Source organism: Phlebotomus argentipes, unplaced genomic scaffold (genome assembly GCF_947086385.1).
Source record: "Phlebotomus argentipes unplaced genomic scaffold, Phlebotomus argentipes genome assembly contig_8, whole genome shotgun sequence".
Classification (NCBI taxonomy): Eukaryota; Metazoa; Arthropoda; class Insecta; order Diptera; family Psychodidae; genus Phlebotomus; species Phlebotomus argentipes.
Window position 1 is genome coordinate 308,284 of NW_026776151.1, and position 22,931 is coordinate 331,214.

Consider the following 22,931-nt stretch of genomic DNA (forward strand, 5'->3'; position numbering starts at 1 on the left):
GATTATTAAGTTTTGTTTCTGGGTTTTTCGCTTTTAAAATTTTATCGATGGAGAGAATGAGAAATTTAAAAAAAAAAGAGGAAAAATGTGAAACAGTACAAAGCGAATATTTGAGGAATGAAATGGAGAGAAAGAGAAGATCATAAAAAAAAACAATGTTATTGTGGGCTGTTAAAAGAAAATCAAGTGAAAGAGAAATATGCGGAGAATGAGAGAAAATCATTGAAAAATTGAAATCAATAAAGTAACTATGGAAAAAGCAGGGATGTTTCTTCTCAATTATGAGTTTCTTTTGCACACTTTTGATCACACGCTTCGCGTTAATTCAATATGGCGGCGTTCTTCATTGCGTCAGAGACTCTAAAGATGGCTTTGGCCTACTAAAGTCGGTAAAGAAGTGAATTAATAAAAATATTAAGTGCAGAAAGTGATGGAAGAGTGTTGGAGAGCACAAAATAGTGAAATTCTGGCGACAAAACTCACCCTAAATTTTCTCCATCCCTGAAAAAGGAGACAAAACACCTCCGAAACGTAGGATTTTGAATAAAAACTAGTGATATCAAGCAATAGGCCGTCCCGTGTTTACACATCTTTAAACCATAATATCCACCTGATCAATACCACAATTAATAAAGATAAATCACAGTTTTATCTTGGAGATATTCGATTTTAAAGTTTCGGAAGTAGTTTTCACGACTTTAGCGCCCTTAGTGGTGATTCTACTAACTTGAGATGTTAGGAGAGAAGATGGAATTTTACGAGATCTTTCCAAAAAGCACAAAATCATGTCTATCGGACAATTAGAACAGGAGTTATGGCCATTTTTAATTTCAAAATGTAGGTCTTGAAATCAAAGGACCAGAAGAACCTAGAACTTAAAGTGTGCATTCGTTGGAGAGATCTTCAAATCAGCTATAATATACTATAATTTCAAGCCGATCCATGCTTTAGAAGCTGAGTAAATGAGAAAAATCAGTTTTTGTGGGTGTTCAAAATGGCGGAAAGAATGGTAAAGGATAGAATTTGACCTTCTTCTTCATCCTAATTTTATAATTTTTGGTTTCTTTTGCTTAATTTCTCAGCCTCGCGGAATTAATCCAGCGCAGACTTCAGAAAAAAGTGGTGAATTTTCGGAAAGAGGCGGTTTCCGCGCTGCCGATCCCACACACCTGGCGTCGCCACTGTCGCTCGGCTGACAGCTGCGGCGGTGGAGAAGAAGAAGAAGAAGAAAAGAAAAGTCGATCTCCAGTCGTTCGCGGTTTGTCTGCGAGGAAAAGTGTCTCTTTTTCGCGTGGAAATGTGTCCTTTCAACTGATATCCTAGTGATACCTGTCTTCTGCGTCCGCCAGTGGTGTTGCTGAGTGCTAAAGTGTGACATTTTCCTGTCTGCGTGGTGGAGAAAAGTCGCTGAGAATTTTCCGAAATGGGTGAGTCCGCGCCCCGAATGGGAATTTCGTGTGCCATCTTCGGGTTTTTTTTTCTCTTCTCTCTTCTGGTGTGAAAAACGGCGAAACAATGCCGGGTCGGGAGTTTTTCTCACACACAGAATTTTTCACACACTGACTTTCTGTGTTAATTTCTCAAGTGCACTGAGTGAGATTGAGTCGCTCCTACGAGGATTTACTGGGGGCGCGCCAGGAGAATTTCCTCCATTGATTTTTCCTCCTGACATTTTGTGTGTGTTTCCACCACAAATTTTGCTGCCTTTTCTTCTTGCCACGAACGCGCACCCGAGGCGGTGTTTATTCGCTAAATTTGCGTATGAATGCTAATGAATTAGAAAAGAAAATGCAGTCGGATTGGAGAATTTTCTCACACACACGCCGAAGTGACATTGAGACTCACTTTTAGAGCTCTCCAAAGCACTCCTTCGCGATTTCGCTTCATTACATAATTTTCCATCGAAAATCCAACACTGTCGGACGCCCGGCGAGTCTGTGTGGACTTGGGGGCGCCCGAGAGAGGCCCCAAAGGCCGCCTCTGCGCCACAAAGACTCTCTGGCGTGAGAAAGTGAAATTGGGCTCCACTTGAGTGTCTCTCTCTCTCTCTCTCTGACTGTGAATGGGCTAGAAAATGGGTGTGTTTTCCCTCCTCAAGACGCACCAAAAGCAGCCTTCCCGGCTTTTTCTGTCCTCACCGGAAAACCAGTGCTGATCGCGTGCAACTTCACATTCCTCATTGTCCTGGCACAGGAGAAAAGCCTCTGCGACTGGCGATTGCAGACTGTCAAGCGTCGTTCATTCATGCGCACAAGAAAACCTCCTCGAAGGGACCTTGAAGACACCAAATCCCTGAGATGATGATTCATTTTCTCACCCATCCGCAAGTGCACCAAGAAAAGCCACTCGCTTTCTTCATCGCGATTTTTTTCCCCCATTTTAATTGTGCTTGTGAGGCGCGCGGGAGAAGAAAAATTGTGCAGTGAAATAGCGTTGAAAGTGTGGAAGAAGAAAAAGAAAAAAGCGAGCGCGATAAGACGTTGCGGTGAAAACGATAAAGACATTGTCCTAATAAGCACACCACACGGACAAGTCAAGTTTGTTGAAAATCCACAAGCTGAGGAGAGACTTTAATTTTAGCCCCGATACGAGGGTGATTGAATTGATAGCGGCGCGGCGGGGAAAGACAATTTGTCTCGAAAGGTTCGCTCAGGGTGGAATTTCACACTGTAATTCGGTCTTTACGACTCCCACGCAAGTGGACAGCTGTGAAGGAGTGTCGGTAATTGGGCGGCTCGTAAGTTCTGCTGATGAGAGAAAAGTGACCGGCGATTGAGAAGGACGCAATTCTCAGTCACAATCCTGCATCGATTTTCACTAAAAGTGAGGGGATGTTAGAGATGTGTTATGAGAGTTAACAGCAGGTTTTGAGTGTTCAAATCGGTTAAAATATAGTTTCAAGCACCAATTCTGTGCAAAATACTCTTATTTTCTCTCTACTACTAATCGTGATCCCAATTCTGGCACCAATAGAGGGCAAGAAATCAGGAAATTATGCAAAAATTACCCTTTTTCGGAACGTCGCATAATTGACGTTAATGTGTTATTTAAAACCGGCTTCCAGAAGTTCTTTTAATGTGTCAAAAGCAGATTGACAGATCGGAAGCTACGGAATGGATTGCAAAAATGATTCAATCATGATTAAGCATGAAAGATAACACAATGTGTAATCGCTCAAAGCTCTCTAACACTATGTTAGCTTGTTTTAAGCATAAATATCAAGTAATGTTTATCTTTATTCATGGGGAATGTTAAAGTTTCACATATTTGAACGTTAAACATTCCTCAGTTTCCCATAATAAATAACACATGTTATTTATGATTAATTCATGTCAAAAATTGTATCGCCAGAGGTTAAATTGTCAATTTCATTTGCATTTCAATGCTGATGAATACTTTAACACAAGTGTAGTTTTGCAGAAAGATCCTAACACATGTTTTAACGTAACACATCACACAGTGTGACTGGGAATTGGTTCTGAAATTGGATTGAATTCTTGAAGTTAGAATGATAGATTTAGCATCTCAGACCCTTTCTTAATGTTGTTCTTGCGATCGAAGGTGTCGAAGTGACTTTAATCGGTGTGATTTTCACGAAGTTCATGCAATATTAACACCATGGAAGGCTGTCAAACCGCAAATCTCTGATCGTTTAATTGCAAATCAATGGCGATAATTGATTTTAATTCACTGACAAATTAATTTGATGATGTGTGAGAATGAGAATTTTGGCATGTTTATGCAGAAAGTGGCACAAGTTGATCGAAATGTAATGTTTTAAGCTTTGAGGGTCACACAAAGTGCGGAGAAAATGCACAAAAAGTTCTCATTTGCATTTTCATTCTCAGCACAATAAATTTTGTCGAGTTTTTTTTCCTTCACTTCTAATTTGTGTATTAGGAAAGTATAATTTTAGATGACACACGTTTTAACCTTGGACTTTTTGATCACGTCAAAATCTTCCTAATACTTCTTCAAGCACACAACTTGCAATAAATGTGTGGAGGAAAATTAATCACATGTTGTGTGTGAGATGAATTTTTACTCTCTGTCGTGCGGATGGTGGAAAATAAAAGAATGTTGATTAAAATTAACGCGATGAATTTCATGTTTCCAATTATTTCTCAAGATAAATGACTGTTTAATCATCTTTTCTCCATTCAATAATCCGTCTTTCGTGATTTTAACCTGTACGGTTTTGAGATATTTATTCAATTCAGAGAACATCAAGTATTTTTCTGCTCAACATTAAGGAAGTTCACTGACTTTCTGTTGGGGTTTTTTAACATTGAGGAAAACTTCTTTAAAATGTGGAAAATAATTTCGGTGAAGGATTTGGTGTTTGAAGAGAAATCTCAAGTGTCTTTCCTGGGCGGCCAGAGATTTTCAGTTAATAAGAATGTGTTCAATTGAATTTCTGTTTTTCACCGCACACGAAACGCCGTGACGACGATTGACCGTGACGCGATGGAGATGTTTAAGCTATTACATCATTGCTCATGTTCGGCTGCTTTCTGAGCATGATAAACCCGCGGCTGAATGTGTGTTGTGTCTTCGTTGGCGGCTGAAATCGCCCTCAAATAGATAGGAAATTCGTGTGCGTGCGACCGGAGGTCATGTGGGTGGCGAATTCACAATACAGACACACAAGAATGACATCCCAAATTCCTCACCCAATTCGCTGATCTTCTTGCATTTCTTGGTGTCAGGAAAAAGACGCACAAAATGTCGACAAACTCTCTTTCTTTCTGTGTTGCGCAAGTTGGTGAAGTTTTAGCATAAATTGTTCTGTCTTTTTTATTCATCCTGTGTCGCCGTAATCAATTAATTCCGGAAGATGAAGTTGGAGAAGCTGTGCAAGAAATCTCGTGGAGATTTACAAGCCAAGAGAGTGAGAGAGAAGAAAATTCTATTTCTGTATTTTCCACCTCACGTCGTCATAATGATTGTGGTTACGGGTCTCTCTTTTTTTGTGTATGGATGAAAAACACAGAGAGCTTTCCCTCCGTGGCATTTTTTTGTGTTCACACACAGAATTTATTATTATTTGACGGAGAGACTCTCTTGTGCACGTACACAAAATACAAGAGCCATAATGTGCATTTTACTGAGTGATTTTTAACCATTCAGAACGAACAGTTGAGTCTCGATTGACGGGAGTGTTTTCGGAGGATTTTTGGATCAATTCCCACTGAAAGTGAGGAATGTTAAATGATCAAATATGAATGTTGAAGGTTTGAATTTATTGCAAATATTTTTCATGCTCAGGCTTGAAAATTAGAGTCACAATGACAGATTATTCTGATCTGTCAACCTGCTTTTGAGACATTAAAACAACCTCTGGAGAGTGTTTTAAAATAACACATTCAAGTGGTACAAATTGGCCTGTATCTGTTAACTTTGTCATTATTTCAGTCAAAAATTTTAATAAATACCAATAAAATCAACCTAAAGATTAAAAAAAGCATTTATTATAAAGTAATTTTAACAGTTTAATGAACAATTTTAGGGATTTTCAGATAAATTTGACAAGTTTTGAAGCGATATTAACAATTCATAGTTTTAAATTCATCCGTCAACGAGTGAATCAGAATAGCACGTAACACAAATGGTGAATTTCTTGACAGAAGTGGTGAAATTTTAAACACAATCGTCATTTGAAGCTTTCCGTGTGTTAATAAGAATATTAAGACTGTTTTATCTTCTATAACACATCTGTAACATTCCACAGTTTTAGTGGGAATTAAACTACTTATTTGAGCAATGTGAAGAATGCAAACTTAATCACTTCGGAGATAAATAACAGTCTTCCAAATGAGGAAGAATGTTTAGAAAAATTTCTACCTGATTTATAGTTATGAAATAATCTCATGAAATCATCAACAGAAGTTTAATTTTAGCATCACAAGTAATAATAATAATAATAATAATAATAATAATATTTCTTTATGATGGATAATGAAATGAAATGAACTTCTTGTTCTCTTTTTCATTTAATGATAAATGCCAATTTCACAAATATAAACTAACAATATTAAATGGGTGCGGTGCAGAGAGAGAGAGAGAGAGAAAAGAGAGCAAGATCGATATGTTTTCACGACTATTTCGCTTGCATTTGGCATTTTTTGGCGCAAATATAGTTTTACGCAATGCCTAGTTTGGGCATGGAAATCACTTTCACGGAGAATAAATCACACGCAGAGCGAGAGAGAGTGAGTTTAATTGGGCACGCATTTTATGTGGTGAAAAACAGTCAAATTTCGAGGGGGTGTGAAGGCGCGAAACGTGCGTACTTGTTGGGGTTTAGCTGTAAATATGTCAAAAAGACTGAATATTTTTCATCTCTTGGGATGTGTTTGATGGCGGAAAAGAGGTTGAGCGATGGCATTTTCAATGGATGATGATGTGAGAGCAAATGAATGGATGGAAGGGAAAAAAAGACTGACGGTGTGTGCGGTTTTAATTCAACTCTTCTCAATTGATTTACACACACTTTGTTGACCGATTTCACTGACGATGAACTATTTTTGTTGCCACGAATTAGTCACTGGCTGGAATTATTATGGAAGTTTGTGTGGTGAATTTTAGGACAAATTGCCTGTCAACTGAGCTGAAATCCTTAAGGAATTGAAGTTGTTTTATCAGCTGAGAATTACACAATTTTGTGGTTAAAATTGAGACATTTTGCGGGGTTTCAGAGAGAGAGAAAAGACGTGTGAAAAATGTAACAGAGAATTGATAAAGTAAGAAGAAGGAAAATATATTCTGAGTGGCATTTTGTCGTTGAAGAATAAATTAAGAATCATCTTGACACGATGCGGTTTCCAATTAATTAACTTCGAGACATAATACCCCACTGACTGAATATAAAGAGAGAGAGAAGGAATATAAAAACAGAACGAGATATTCAAGTGATGCTGATGATCTCATGCGAGTTATAACATCATCGCACTGTTTCACGATGTGAATTGACCAAGATTATGACCAAAAGTCATTTGCATAATGTTGACGAGTCGAAAAACTCTTACTTTTGCGCTTATGTTGCTCTTGTGTTTGTGTCGCTGAAGAGATTGTGGGTCAAATCTATACGTTGGCCAGATTGTGTGTTGGATATATTATCGACGGGTGCATAGAAAACTATCAAAAGTCAAATTGAGTTGAAAATTTAACGTTTATAAGATGTGAAAATTGCCAAATTTACTTCAAAACTCTCAAAACGCCTTCAAATCGTCCGTTAAAGTGCAAATATTGTTCTGTATTTATTATTTTCTTAAAATTTCATTTGATTTTATCGGTATTTATTGGAATTTTTGACTAAAATATGCCAAAATCAATGGAAAATCTGAAAATATTACTTTTCAAAGACGATTAGTTCTGAAAAATCAATTTTTCTTTAAGGTTTTCAAGTCAAAAAAATTAAAAGATATGAGAAATATTCATTCAAAGTCTAAAAAACATTTTCTGATCATTTTAAAAATCTATAATTATTTTCTGAAAAGGTGTTTTATGCGTTTGACTGCAATTTTTGAGACATTTTTCATTCGCAAAACATTACAATTTTTTCCATTTGTGCTTTTTAGATAAATAAGATTTTTTCTATTGTCTTATAAGATACAAATCTCAAAATTGTTGTTCAGGAAGAATAAATAAAAAGCCTTTTTGAAGATTCATAAAACGAAAACTAACTGATAAATCGACTTTTCATAGTTTTCCATTCACCCGTCGAATATTAAAGTGGCGCGTGAAGAAAAGCGAAGACATAGAATTATTCAAGATCCCCAAATGAGGGGCGCTTTTTTCTGTCTGTCTCAAGAAGTTGATGGAGTAAGAAATTGAGTGAGAAACTGTTGCGGTGCTAAAAGAGCCGCGCGCGCACAATTTGTGGAAGCAATTTTAAATTATAATTGTTGATGTTCTTTTCTTTTCTCCAACAAGATCTTCTGTTACAGTCAAGACAGAAAAGTTTGTAATTTAACTCAATGTTCACACTTTAGCGGCTTTCTTGCTTCTTTTGCACACTCGTGTTATTCTACTCGCAAAATTGATCCTGTGCTTTTGACCTTTTCGATGGTCTGAGAACACTTTTCTTCTATGATGAAAAGGTTAATAATGCCTTCGAATCACGTTTGCCAGACTGTCGACAACGACGACGATGATGATGAAAAAATCCGCCTTTAATTGACATTCAAATTTATTGACTGTAAGGAAATTGAAGTGAAGAAGAGACGAGTTGAGGTTGTCAAGAAATCAATCACAGCGCGAGCCTTCTTTGGCAATTCAAGTGCTTCGACCTTTCTCTGTTTGTTTATTTAAATGCTGAATGATGGCGGAGAAGGAAAAATTGGTGAAATATCGTGGGGAAGCAGGGCACGTAGGAGGAAGATAAACATCGTAAATTTGTCGCCAAAGTGCCTTTCACAGTTCATTCTTCTTCATCACGTCTTGTGTGTGTTGTTTCTCAGGGGAAATCATCAAAATGACGCCCAAACGGTCAAATCAAAAACCACAAAAGTATTACAAATTCGACTGTGTGTTTTAGCGAGTAAATCGAGCGCTTTATCGCGGCTTCGGCAGTGGCTTTTGGTGAAGGAGAAAACATATCTTAATGAGCGACAAAATTTGTAATTTTTTTTCGCGGTCTATGATAAATTAAATACACATTTATTATCTTGTACTTTTGTGGGTAATTTCTTATCAGGCCTCAACACAAACACACACACAAATACACACAAGTGGGGGGAAATTCTCGAGTGGTTCTCGTTTTTACATTTGGCGCCTTCATCGGCACCTTTGGAACATACAAAAGGGGTTGCGAATATTGGAAATGCAGTGACAAAACGCGGTTAATCTTAAGCTTTAATCGGATATTTACGGTTTTACGTTTAAAAATGTGTTAATAATTACCTGATCAATAGCTGAGAGTAGAGAATAACCTTTAAAGTGTCTTTAATCGCTCAATATCAATAATTTCTATTAGAATCTTGTCCTAATTTTTGTATTTAACACAGATTTTTATTTTTCTCTTTAAGTATTTATTCTCAGTCGTTTGCTAAAAGGAATTTAATTAATTTTCTAAGTCTTTTGCGATGTTTTCTTCCTAAAATTCTTTTATATGGTGGTTCAAACAAATCAAAAATGCTCGCTTAAACATCTAAAATCTATAATTATTTCTGACGAGGAGACTTTTGACACTTGGAATACATTTTTCACTCTATATTCCGCAGAAATATTCTAAATGAGTTAATTTAGGTATATTTTCCGTTTATAAAATCTATGGGAGTTATTCCACTCTTTTCTACGAATAAACTGAGCACAAAGAACTGAGCACAGATTTTCTAAATCGCATTTCCACTTAATTTTGGTGTTCAAATTAAGTCAAATCGAAAATCCATCATTTAATTATCAGTATAATTAAATTTGTGTAAAATATTGTTGGACAAATCAGTCGAAGATGCAGGATTTTTCTGCTGTTTTTTCCCACTGAAGCTTGTGGTGACTGACGGCGGCAGCCGCAACTCGAAGACTTTTCTGTAGTCAATTTTTGCAAAGGTTCTAGTGTAATAAATTGGCTTTAATGCTTTAAAAGAGCACCAGAAATTTCCCTAATTGCTCAAAAATTGGCAATTTTTCGTCACTAAATCAGCTGTTTTGTCTTCTTCTCGTCTTCTTGTTGCTTATTACTCATTATCATTGGTTTTTGTGTCCCTCAAGATCTCTATTAACATCCCCTTCGGGAATCACAAGCAGACTCTGTGCTTGAGGCTTTTCCGACACAGTGTGACTATTTGGTTTTGGCAGCCTGTCGCGCGGAGAATGATGGAAAATCGAAGAGCGCGAAGAGGCAGAGCGAGGAGAGTTGCTCGATGGAGGGAAATTGTCTGTGGGCTGGGTTTGATCTAAACACAGGATGTTCATAATTGACCTCGAGAGTCGTCAGTTCAAATTAGCGCGCAGTCCAGTTGGATGGATGGATCGCTGGGTGGATGTTAAAGAGGCCTGATTGTGTGCAATAGCGACTGTGTGTTAATAGAATTCAACAATCTCTCGTATTGTTTCAATGAGACTTGATCACGATGATGCCTCGAATTTCTTCTCTTTCTCTTTCTTTCTCTCTCTCTCGTTCTGTAAGTGTCTTTGACTTCTTGGTCGCAGTTGAGGGAACTTCCGAAGAGGAGCATTTGATGCAATTGTGGTTCCAATTCAATTGTCTTTTTCCCAGTGTTTATTTTCTGGTTTTTGACATTCGGATGTTTTCAACTTCCTTTTCTCGTGTTTTGTGTCTTTGCAATTTTCCCCTGAAAGGCAGTTATTTCGGAACTTAACGAGCTTATGATCTTTTTTGTCTCAGAAAATGGTAGAAGAAGAAAATTGCAAGAACAAGTTGATTATTTGAGAATCAACTGTGGTTGATTTTGCTGAAGATATTTGAGCGATTTCTTGAATTCTATCGACAAAGAATGCGGGGAAAAGACATGGAATTCCTATTAAGACAGTCTCTTTTTCCCTTATAAGGCATTTAACTGGAGAAATATTCAGCAGAGATCACGCAAATTACTTAATCTTCAAAGAAACTCTCCAGAATTTTCTCCATCTTCAGAGTTACGGGTGTCTTTTTGTCTCTCTCTTTCTCTTTCTCTCAATAGAATAGCTGTAATTGCGCAAACTTTTTTGCACACTTCCCGAGGTTCAATTGTGCATAAGTTCCACTGTTCGGTTTCCCCTCTTGTTTGAGGTTTTCTCATGTGTGTTTTTTGTGTGTCTCTTGAAGAAGTTTTTGACGGCGAGAGAACAATTAAAGTTGCAGAGAGAGAGAGAGAGAGAGAGAGAAAAAGGGTTATTGTTTGTCTAATTTGCAAAAAAAGAGCCAAAGACACACTTAACAAGTTGTGCGATTGTTGAATGATATTAAGGGGAGTGCGGGGATAATCTGGAGAGTCTGTTGAGTTAAAGGTTGAAGGAATTTGCATGGAAATTTAACTAAAAGTCAAATTAGAGTTGAAGAAGTGTTTAAACACCTAATAAAAGTCACCAATTATCGCTATGCTTATGTTTTGTGTAAATATACATGGAAAAATTATGTAATTGCGAGAGAAGAACGTAAATTTTAGTCATAAATAAACAAATAACAAACCATGAGATGTCAAAATCTTCATTGAAAGTCAATTCAGTGGTCAAATTAGCCAATAAAGCAGTGATAAATTGTTCAGAAGCTCCGCCCACTCGCACGCTCCGCCCATTGACGATTACTTTCCTTGGTTTTTACGCTATAATTCATAAAAATTTGTCTACTGTTGCTTGATTTCTTGAATTTTGAAGGAAAAGCTTTCAATATCAATGTTCTGATGTTGGATTCTCTGTTCTCTAGAATATTTCCTTCACTCTTGTCTGGATCAATGGCTGTTTTTCTGTGTTCTTTCCCTGACTTTTGAACAATTCCCATTCTCAACTGACGTGTTCTTTTGCATGAGGATTGCGAACGGCGCTGAAGAGAAAGAGAAAGAGAGAGGCAGAGAGAGAGAGAGGCTTTTAACATTGTCTCACTGCCCTTCACACATTGCTGGATTTGTTGCACGATATTTTATTGCGCCCGGTCGCGGAGGTGCGGCGGGAAAAGGTGGCTGGAATGCGAGGAAATATATTGGACACCGGGGCGAGAGAGAGAGGGAGAGAGAGGGAGAGGGAGAGCGTTCGTGTCGGAGGGGTGGAAAGGGGGTGAAGAGGGCGAATTTGTTAGTGGACGGATCGATTCCTAGTCAGACATTGAGGCGTCTTGTGTTCATTTCCGCATTCGCCAACATCGAGCGCACTTTATATCTCGCGCTCTTCTCGCATTTCAGGCTGGGATTGTAAATAAAGGCTGGAACCGAATGTCGATGGCGAGGAAGAAGAAGAGGTCACTAAATGGATCAAACACGCTGTGGGAATGTGTTGGATTCTGAGGAAATTGCAAATTACATGAGTCGCCTCGAGTGATATTCAAATAATATTAATGTCGATCGAGATATTCGATGATAATAATAATTGTTTATTTGTCCTTTAAACCAATAAGACAACACGTTTCTCTCTTCGGGTTTAATGGTGAAGGAATTTCTTCGAGTAAATCTTCTTGCAATTGCCTTTCTTGTTTATTTTCTCTCACGCCTCTTGGACGGTTCTTTAGAAGACATTTACCAAAGAGTGCGCAAAGGAAAAGACGTGATTTTTAATGAGATCACGAAACAGAGAAAAAGAGAGTTTTTCTCTCAATTGGGCGAGAGAGAGAGAGAAAAATTGAACGAGTGACCATTTGAATGATTGTTGATTGAATGCAAATGAGAAATTCCAATTCAAATTTCATTATCTCTGTGTATTGAATTAACCAAAGGAGTCACAATCAAAATGAAATAGTTTTATTGACTCTTGACCTTCTTTATTTAACATAATAAACAACAATATGACGAAGAAGCGCGACTGGAGAAAATAAATCATTTGAACAAAAGCAGAGCGAAAGAGAGAGAGAGAAGACAATGGCGAAGATATATGAGAAAATGTCAAGGAATTTGACCGAATTTCTTCTATTGTGTGTATTTTGGCTCGTCAAGCAATGCGATGTGTATGAATTTTTATGTCTTTTGGGAGGCAAATTGAGTGTTCTTTTGGGTGTTTTCTGAGTAATTTGCTCTGTTGTTCTTCATCTTCAGCAAATCACCTTTTCAATTCCTTTTGTGTGTTTTTTATTAACTAGAATTATTCTCATACTTTTCTTGCTCACCCTGTGTTGAGATAAAAATTCCCAGCGAGTCAAAATAGCTAAAAAAAAAAGCAGTTAGTTTAGCTAAAAAGTGCTAAGTTAACTGAGCTAAAATTTGAACAGCACTCGAACAAAATGTGTTAAGCTGAAGTGTTGAAATAGAATTAAACAGTGTTGAAAAAACATCAATTTACAGCACATTTTTAAGCTAATTTTTCATCAATTTTTTTTAAGCAATTTTCCGAATTTTTCTGCTCCTTTTTCGCCAAATGCTGTGCTCAATTTTGAGCTTTTTTCTGATAAAAATTTAACAGGGAAACAGGAAGTCCAACTTCCTGCAAATCTCTCACTTTTGAAGGGATTTGCATGGCGGTTTTTATATAATTCACTTGAGTGTTGTAATCACGAAGTATATTATTGGAACGGCATGGTTTTACATGAAGCGACATCTATTGACTGGTCGCCGCTACTTTCGCTAGTGAATCAATCGAATAGCTAAAATTTGAGCGAATAATAGCACAAAAATCAACTATTTCAAGCTCAATTTTTGAGACTTAGCATTGTGTGTTCGCGCTGGGTTAGGAGAGGATTTTTAAAGTCCATCATAAACTCTCCAAATTGCGTGTTTTGCTGGGCTTTAATTAATAATCCCCAACAATATAATCTTACGATGGATTTTTGCTCGATTGTGTTTCGCAGGGAAGACAAAGATTTACTGCGCCAAATGCCAAAAGAAGTGCTCCGGTGAGGTTTTGCGGGTGACGGACAAGTATTTCCACAAGACGTGCTTCCAGTGCACAACATGTAGCAAGAGTCTGGCCACTGGCGGCTTCTTCTCCAAGGATGGCGCGTACTTCTGCACGCTAGACTATCAGAAGCTCTACGGCACCAAGTGCGCCGCGTGCGGGCAGTACGTGGAGGGCGAGGTGGTGTCCACGATGGGCAAGACATATCATCAGAAGTGCTTCGTGTGCAGCGGCTGCAAAAAGTCCTTCCAGTCCGGCAGCAAGGTGACTATGAAATCTTCCTTGAATTCAAGAGTCTGTTCATTCCAAGAATTTGTGCAAAATTTCCACGCAATTTGTTTTCTTTTGGCTTTTTCTTTCGTGGAATGAAGTTACTTTTTATGCAAAAATTGTCTCTCTTTCCCTGCTTTTACTCACGGCTGATTGTCCGAAAGGTGACGAACACGGGAAAGGAGGTGCTCTGCGAGACGTGCGTGTCCAATCCGGCGTCCAGCAAAGTCACTGCCACGCATCAATCGCGCGCCGAGTCGCAGAAGCCGCAATCGCCACAGCCTTCCGCCGCGGCCAGGGAGATCACCATGAGCCCCACGCGCGCCACCGCGGCCAGTCAGCAGCAGGAAGTGCCGCGGCGCGTGAACAACTCCACGGACTACGATCCCAACGAGTGCGCCGGCTGCGGGGATCAGCTGAAGGAGGGCCAGGCGCTGATTGCGCTCGATCGCCAATGGCACGTGTGGTGCTTCAGGTGAGGATCCAACAGTGGTTGAGACTGAGACTTCAGAGTTAAAATCACTGCGAAATTTACCCCAAAAAGCTTTTAATATCGATCTATTCTAATTAATTTGTGAATATTCTGGTTGATATTATTGCTTTTTTACTGGAATTTTGACTGAAAAGTCGATTTAAATAGATTTTGACGACTTTTCACACTGTAAATGTACTTTTTCTTAAATTTTTCTATTGAAGAAATTGAAAAAAATATGCTAAATATTATTCTTTTTCAAAAATCTATCTAAATTTCAGAGAAATACTGAAAAAGAGGCGTTTTGGACAATATTTTTTTGAAAAATCGTGTTTTTTCGATAAATTAGATTTCTTTTTGTTGCTCTGTAAGATAGAAATCTCGAAATTTCTTAAATAATAGAAACAGATCAATAACTTACAAAATGATCGACAATTATCGACACTTATCGACAGGATTTGCGTGCAATTTTCTTTTTTTTACACTATTTTAACGGAGAAATAGAATTGATTTTGATTAATTCGTCCATAAACTTTCGATTTTGACTATTTTTTCCTTAAAATTGGGTTGAAAAAGGAAATTGGCATGCAATTCGTATCGATAAGTGTTGATAAGTTCAATCAAAAATCGTCTTTGATACTTTTCGATTCACTCGTGAGAATTAAGTCTGGAATTCTGTGCTGAAACTCTGCTAATTACGAATTTCGCACATGAGTTTGGCTGAACAGTGTGTGTGTGATTCAGTATTTATTCAGTGTTTGGAGAAGAAATTGCCTCCTTTATCAGTTTGTTCTCTTTCATGTCTATTTCGGTAAACTTTCTGTTGTTTTACTCCTGTATCTTGGTTCTATAGACTCTCTCTCTCCATTCATTCGGGCCTCTTTTCACTCTATTGACTCTGCTAATAATTGAATTTATTATTTATTGCGATGGAATTTGAATGATAAATACCATTTGAGAAGAGAGGCTGCTTTAGCAACAACAGAGCAAACACGATGATTGAATGTGTGTGACCCAGAAATCTCCCTCATGTTCTAATGAATCTCTGCGTTTTTCCTTCCCTTGGCAGGTGTAAAAGTTGCAGCGCAGTGCTAAACGGGGAGTACATGGGCAAGGATTCGGTGCCGTACTGCGAGAAGTGCTACCAGAAGTCTTTCGGCGTCAAGTGTGCCTACTGCAATCGCTACATCAGTGGCAAAGTGTTGCAGGCCGGAGACAATCATCACTTCCATCCCACGTGCGCCAGGTGCACAAAGTGTGGCGATCCGTTTGGGGATGGCGAGGAGATGTACTTGCAGGGCAGCGCCATTTGGCATCCGCGCTGCGGTCCTGGCCCAGGAGCTGACGTGGGAACTGTCCTCAACGGCACAAATGGTCACTTCACCGACACGGAGTGTGATCGCATGAGCACAAGTGCAATGAGCGAATTGCAGGTAAGAAAAATAACAATATTGTCCACTTTGTTGAGCTAGAAAGACAGAATTTTATCAGTTTTTACTCTTTGTTCTCGATGTTGTGGCATTTTATAATGATGCTTTTCAACTTTCATTTTATCTCTTTACCAAGAAATATATATTTTATCAATTTAATTATAATTTTGCTATCAGCATGTTTTAATATGTTTTGCATTTTTGTGTGTTGTGTTTTTTTTTCTTTATTTTACTTTCAGTACTCTATTGGTTCACGTACGCCAAGTGGCTCACTTTTTAACACTCCGTACACGAGCAGGAAGGTTAGTATGAAGACAGCCTTTTTCTCCTTACACTCTGTCATCTCTGTAGGGAAAAGTGGGGCAGCGCTGACCACGGGATTCCGTCGATCACGACGATTATTTCATATATTATAGCTTTAATCTAGAATTGGATTTGATTCAAAAGACAGAATTGACGATTTTCTTAAGCACTTGATTTATTTTCTTACAACGTTTCGGAAGATTTTCCCTCCTTCAAGCTTATTAATCAAGCACTGCTCCGCAATCATGACACGACTGACTGAATCGTGCATTTCTCCGTGTCAAATAATACAGCGAGAATCTCATCAGGAGGAGAAGGTCGCCATGACAGTGGCATTTGCGCCTTAAGTTCTCCAGGGATACCAATTGGGCAGGACTTGATTCAATAGGGAATTCGACTTACAATGGAGAATCTTTTGGGCGAATTTGGTCAGTCAATCAAATCAATTCCAGAATTGACCTCAAACTCAAATTACTGCATGGGTAATAAAAAACTAGAAGCATTCGAGGCTCTGCACATCCTCTTATCGCGACATAGAAATGTCAATAAGAAGGAAGATTGTGCTGACGTTAGAATGATCAATGCGGATCATTAAACAAAGAATGCGAACAACATTCTGGATGGGATTTTTACAGTTGTGATAAAGAGAAAACGGTGGAAAATCACTCACAGAACTTTAAAAGCAAGAGAACAGTCACTCGCAAGTTAAGCCCATCAATAATTTTTTTGATTATTGGTTATTATTGATCAAATTTTGATTATTTTTTGATTATTTCCTGAATATTTAATCAAAATTTGAATATAATTGAAAAATTGTGAATATTCAGAATATTCTGATTGAAAATAATAACTTTTTTTTATTATATTTAATTCAGATATTGATTATTTTTCAATTTTACTTAGGAAAATAATTATTTTTTGATTATTTTACTCAAATAATTGATTATTTAATTAGAGAACATTAAGTTTTCTCAAAAATCTCCTTGTGACTTGCCTCTTGTTTAAAAGTTGACGATTGTTAATCTTCACAATGATAAACTAGCATTTTCCAGTCAGTGCTGCGCCCCATTTTCCCCTAAATTGTAGCGCAAAGAACAGAAACCCAAAGGAAAGACACCATCAAATTTGATCTGAGTTTGTGTTTGCCAAGGATGTTTTTTTCTCTTTTTACTGTATTTTTCTGTGTTGTTGATAATAATTAAATGTTCTGTGCATGTTTTTTCTTGCCAAAAGAGATAATCAGACGAATACTTATGTGACTTTTGTCTCATTTCAGTATCATCGCACAATAAGTCCGGGACTGATGTTGCGCGAATACGGTCGGCATGGTTATGGGTATGAAGATATCTCGCGGATCTACACGTACAGCTATTTAACGGATGAGCCGCACTATCTCAAGAAGCCCATTGATCCGTACGATAAGACGCCCGTGTCGCCGCACTTCCATCGGCCACACTCGGCCAGCGGCGGCACGATCAGTATGCCGTCGTCCAGGCCGCATTCGCGCAACAAGAGTGCCATGAAGGTGCTCGTGGATTCCATCAGAACGGAAACGCCGCGTCCCAAGAGTCCAGCGATGAACAATGAGGAGCCGATTGAGTTGTCACACTATCCGGGCGCCAAGAAACCGCCGCCGGGTGAGAAGCCGAAGATTGAGAGGGACGATTTCCCAGCGCCGCCATATCCTTACACAGACCCGGAGCGAAGGCGTCGCTACTCGGACTCCTACAAGGGCGTTCCGGTGTCTGATGATGAGGACGAAACCGACGCAACGGCGGCGGTGAACAGCAAAGCGGAGTGAGTGCAGATTTTTCAATCAATTCGCGTGCTATTTGTGGAATTAAAACATGTTTCGCACAGTGTTTTGAGTGGTTGAATGGCATTTCTTCTGTGTAGGCGCTTTGGGAATATTTATTGGATGTTTGTGCTCAATTTTGTCTGCATTTTAAGAGAGTGACTTTTTCTCTAAGACACACAAATACATCAAAGTCTTGGGAAAATGTTAACTCATCGAATAAAATACACTTCAATGAGTGGATTTGAAAAGTGTTCGCGACATTATGATTCTTCTAAAGGTCATCAAGAGACTCATATCTCACACGCTGTATAACTTTGGGTGGTTTGATAAGATTTCACATAGGTTTTATCATGCTGAAAGTGCTGACTTTGGTCAGTTTTTGTAAATTTCCGAGTGTTATTGCGTAATGCGAATTGTTTTGTTATTGAAGAGCGATTGAAGCATTGGAAGTCTAACATAATTTCCTGTTCTATTAACAGGCGTTTGAAGAAGGAGGAGGAGGAGCTGGCCAAGATGAATTCTGGGATGGGGGCTGTGATTCTCAAGGACCTAAAGGAACACGCTAGACATACAAAGTGGAAGCAGCAGCACTTGGATCCGAGGAATGCTTCCAGGACTCCGTCAGCTTCCAAAGAGCCACTCTATAAATTGAGGTGATGCGATTTTCCGATCAATTCCCACTCAAACTGAGCAATGTTAGACGAATGTGTTATTTCAAATAACACAAGTGATCTTTTTAACACTACAAAGCGGTTTCTGTCAAGACTTGATCTTTGAAATATGCGTAGATAATTGAAAAAGCTTTCTTTTGGCGCAAAATGCAGTAGAAAAGCTTGATAAGATCATTTATTATTCGTGATAAACCAAAAAATACCATCAGAAGCACTTGTCAGCTGGCCAGCGTGGCCAAATGACAGCTGTCAAATCCATGCAAAATACAAGGACGCCAGCAGAGACATCTATCAGCCGAAAGAATGTCCTTAGAATATGAATAAAGACGTATTTTCTTGTGTGCAGAAAAAAACAGTTTGAAATCGCAATTAAAAATTCAGTGAAATTGAGAAAAATAATTTAAAAAAACAATTTAGGGAAAAATATGACTGATCTTTAACAGTCCTCAGTTTTGTTGGGAATTGCTCAATTATTTCACGGAAATTTCTGTATGAAATTGATTGCTAATTGATGTATTTCTCTGGTGTTAGATATGAATCCCCAGTTGGTGCTTCACCATCGAGGAATCTGGATCATCCTCGACCGTTTTACGATGATGAAACGACATTTGATCGAAGTACGAGTTACCGTGGCTCAGTTGGCCGTGCAATTGGCAGCGCACCAAGTTACAATGGTAAGTTGAGAGATGAATTTACAAGTGGATTTTGTTCAAAAACTTGTTTTCCAATTACATTGAAAAGATACATATTAGAATATCTAGTAATTAGTTTGAAACAATGAGAGAGAGACGATAAAGTTTTTGATATCAATTGATAAACTCTAGCGATACACTCGTATCGATCACCGCCAAAGCCAGGATATGGTTTCAAAACATCAACCCTACCGGCATCAATGCGAAATGGTTACAGTTCTGTAAGTCAAAAAGAAACTGGTTGGAAAGGCAAAGAAAAAATGATTGATTGATTGAGTTTCACTATCACTTCGACTGGCTTGGAAAGAAAAACTAACACACATTGAAGAAAAACATCTTAATGAGAAAGAAAGAGAATTAGAATCATGGCTAGTGGTGTGTCGATACTCTGTTTGACTTCTTCTGTTGAAAAGAAAGAAAGAAAGAAAGAATCCATTTTTAACAAGGGTTACTCAAGTGGTTTCCATTCGTAAAAATTCCATAATATTCCACAATCCATTCCTTTCTATTCCCATCTATTTTTCGAAATATTCTTTCCCTCAAAAACTAACTAGAAATTGTGTCTTCGCAATCGTCTACTTAGAGAGATATGAAGAAATTCCATATAAGAGAATTTAGCACAAGATCGTGAAGTATCGCGGGTTCGATTCTCCTTCAGTTGTGATTTTTTTTCACTTGTCTTTGCTTTTTCGTGTATTTTCCTTCATTTTATTCCTTTGTAATCGTCATTTTTCCCTCAATTTCTCCAAGAATTTATTCTGATGCTCGGAATTGTTTTTCTTTCACTAACTTTTGACTACTAAATTCTTTTTAACGCTTTTATGTTTATTTTGGGACTTGAAACTATTCTAAATGTTGCAAATACTATAAAAAAAACTTTGAAAGTTATTAAAAAGTCAAATGTAAATGTATGAAAATGGATGGAAAATGGCATGAAAATGCGATTTTAGTAGTTTTCCAAACGAGTATAGGAGAAAATCCTTTATTCTGACTGGAAAACGGAATATTTACAACATATTCCGAATATTCCTTGGGTTTTTGATGTTTTATTTTATCAAGAATTTCATCCATTCCTGTCATTCCCGTCCATTCTTCAACTTGAGCAACCCTCGATTTTATATGAATTTGCGCATAGCTTTAGGTTTTATTCTCTGAACTAAAAAAAAAACAGAAAATCATACTAATTCATTAATATTTCTTTAATGCCTCACACTTGAAAACTGCATCAACTAATAATCTCTCTGTGTGACACACAATTTGCGGACAATTGTGTGACTGACAATCTGTTGCATCTCACACTGAAGTGGTGAGTTCCTTGAGACAAATCCCTAAACCTGGGTACGGCTTGGCTGCCCGTTCGCATACATTCAGTTCTGCTACAACGACTGGTTCCGGCCAGGGCGCTCCTGTAAGCTTTCACTGTGTATAAACTTCCTGATTTTTAATTTTTCTTTCAGTTTCTCACCAAATTTTTACCATGATTTCTCTCTGTTCTTTTCTTATCTGTGTTAAGATGTTTTTCGTTAGACTGTGTTTAGTTGTCCAGACATGAAGATGAAAGTAAATGAGAGAACGTTGTGAGAAAGTGAGCTTCTGTTGCACTTTTCAGCCTTTGCTTTCGTAATTCAATAGATTTTATTTGGATTTTGAGCATTTTAGCATCTCTTGATATGATTTTTTCTTAGTGATCTTTTTAATCTTCTCATGCGTTCATAAATGCACAACTATTTTGCATGATTTCCACTTTTCTTCCCCCATTCATCCGTGATCAAGATTGTTTCCTTTCTGGTTTGGTGCACATTTCTTCTTCTTTCGTTTTTGCACTTTGTTTTCATACATGAAAGCGCATTTCTTCATTTGTGTTTATGCAGAAATAATTAGTGTGCTTCTGTAGAAAATTGCTAATGTAAAGTGTTCAGCAATTTAGTAGAACAGTTCTGAGAGTGAATGAATGCTTCACTTTTTATCTGCTCTCGCTGAATAAATTGGGCAAATAAATATTGCGACACATTTTACTGAACTCTTCCGTAGGATTTCTCCTTTGGCGGTCTTGGCGACAAGACACACAGCACGGAGTTTAGTTGTGGCAAATCAGATGGTGAGTGTTGTAAAATTGTCTGTTGTGAACAAAGGGGAAAGTCACTTGTGGGTTTAAAAGAGAAAATATGGAGAAAAAAAATTTGCCTCAGATTGGATTCGAACTCGTGAAAGTAAGAGTCGAAAAACTTCTAAATGCTTTTCAAACTTGGTCAACTAAAGTTCGGTCTTTTTTCTATGCGAAAAGATTCATTTTAACGATAGAAGATCGTTTCTCTGCTGGAAAAGGAAATGATAACTTTGCTGCCCTCTAACGGTCATATTGGGCAAAATTAATTTGATTTTTTTCGTAATTTGACTTGGAAAACGTTCGGTTTTTAGTACTTAGTACTGTCACTGTTCCTATCGGCAATGCACTGCACCGCTCCGCTCAGTGCTGCCTCTGTCGTCAAGTAATGCTAACAGCGAGAATCTCGTCAGGAGGAGAAGGCCGCCATGACGGTCATGATGATTGATAAAGGGAATTCGATTTACACTTGTGACTTTCCTCTTTGGCTGCGGAAGTGTTTGGGAGGGATTTTAGAGCGTCCTTTAATTGGGGGTTTTGCACAGTTTCTGTGGACTCAATAACTGAGGGCGATCGTCGAGCTCTGATGGCCGCCGAATTGCCAGTGTCGAGCACATATTCCGGCGGCATTGCCTACCATCATCCACAGCCGGGCCTCATTCGTCGCAGTCTGCCGAACATGGCGCACTCCATGCTAGTCCACGAGCCGGCCAAGATCTATCCTTACCATCTGCTACTTATCACCAACTATCGTCTGCCAGCGGATGTGGATCGATGCAATCTGGAGGTGAGCGAGTGGCGCACAATGTTGTTTCTCATTTGATCAATTGCAATTCGATGCTAATTCAATTAACACAACGATTCGGTCGTTTAGCGTCATCTGTCTGACGTGGAATTTGAAGCAATACTACAGTGTACTCGAGCGGAGTTCTATCGACTACCTCAGTGGCGTAGGAATGAGCTGAAGAGGCGATGTCGTCTATTCTAAGGCTTTGAAAAAACTCACACGAGAAAAATACTTCAACACACACACAAACACACACTTAAAAGCTATATTTACATATAATTGGAGAGATGAGCTTTTTTGGCCATTGACAAGAGATAGAAAGAGAGAGAAATATGCATTTAGAAGTCGTGCAGGAAAAGAGCTCTGGAATAAGGCTTAAGATAAGCAAAAAAAGATGTCTTTAGGCTTCTCTGTACTAAATGTGCGCGCGCCATAAATGTTGCAGCATCATTTGTGTGTTGTTGGGGAAGTGAAGAAAAAGAAGGTGCAGAGCGTGGTGAAAATATTTAGGAAAATTCAAATTTTTCAATCCACTTTTTAATAGGCGATCAATGAAGGAAAAATTTCCTCTTTTTTTACCAATAATCTTACCAATCTTGAGCAGTGGAATTTTATAACAGTGTGTGACCCAGTGAGATGTTGTTATGACGAAATTCCACTGCAAATGACATAGTGAAATAGGTAAATAAATAAAAAATACAACTTCACACAACTTTGCTAATAAACTGAGAGAAAAAAAACAGAGACGAGAAATTATAGGCATTGAAGATAATCTTAAATCGTGTTAAAATTGGTATATAGAAAAAAGCTATATATTCTATTTGATTATTATATTGATGATGATGATGATGAGGAAAATAAGAGTGGCGGAAAAATGGTGAAAGAAGAAGAAGAGAGAAGAAGAAAAAATCTATATATTTCTATATTG

At 38.1% G+C, this 22,931-nt stretch overlaps 1 protein-coding gene across 3 annotated transcripts; it reads left to right on the forward strand.

The window, feature by feature from the left end:
* Positions 1-1,178: 1,178 nt before the first annotated feature.
* Positions 1,179-22,855, forward strand: LOC132261547 (actin-binding LIM protein 1). Of its 3 annotated transcripts, XM_059760402.1 has the most exons (12): positions 1,228-1,427; positions 13,430-13,740; positions 13,911-14,221; positions 15,288-15,651; positions 15,888-15,950; positions 17,228-17,748; positions 18,229-18,402; positions 18,952-19,094; positions 19,245-19,333; positions 21,144-21,210; positions 21,762-22,003; positions 22,091-22,855. In XM_059760402.1, exons 1-12 carry the CDS (start codon positions 1,424-1,426, stop codon positions 22,202-22,204), a joined length of 2,403 nt encoding a protein of 800 aa, XP_059616385.1. In that variant the 5' UTR covers positions 1,228-1,423; the 3' UTR covers positions 22,205-22,855. The 3 variants fall into 3 exon arrangements, with proteins under 3 accessions (XP_059616403.1, XP_059616385.1, XP_059616393.1); XM_059760410.1 differs by lacking the exon at positions 15,888-15,950; XM_059760420.1 differs by lacking the exons at positions 19,245-19,333; positions 22,091-22,855 and having other exon boundaries at positions 1,179-1,427; positions 21,762-21,877.
* Positions 22,856-22,931: the final 76 nt, after the last annotated feature.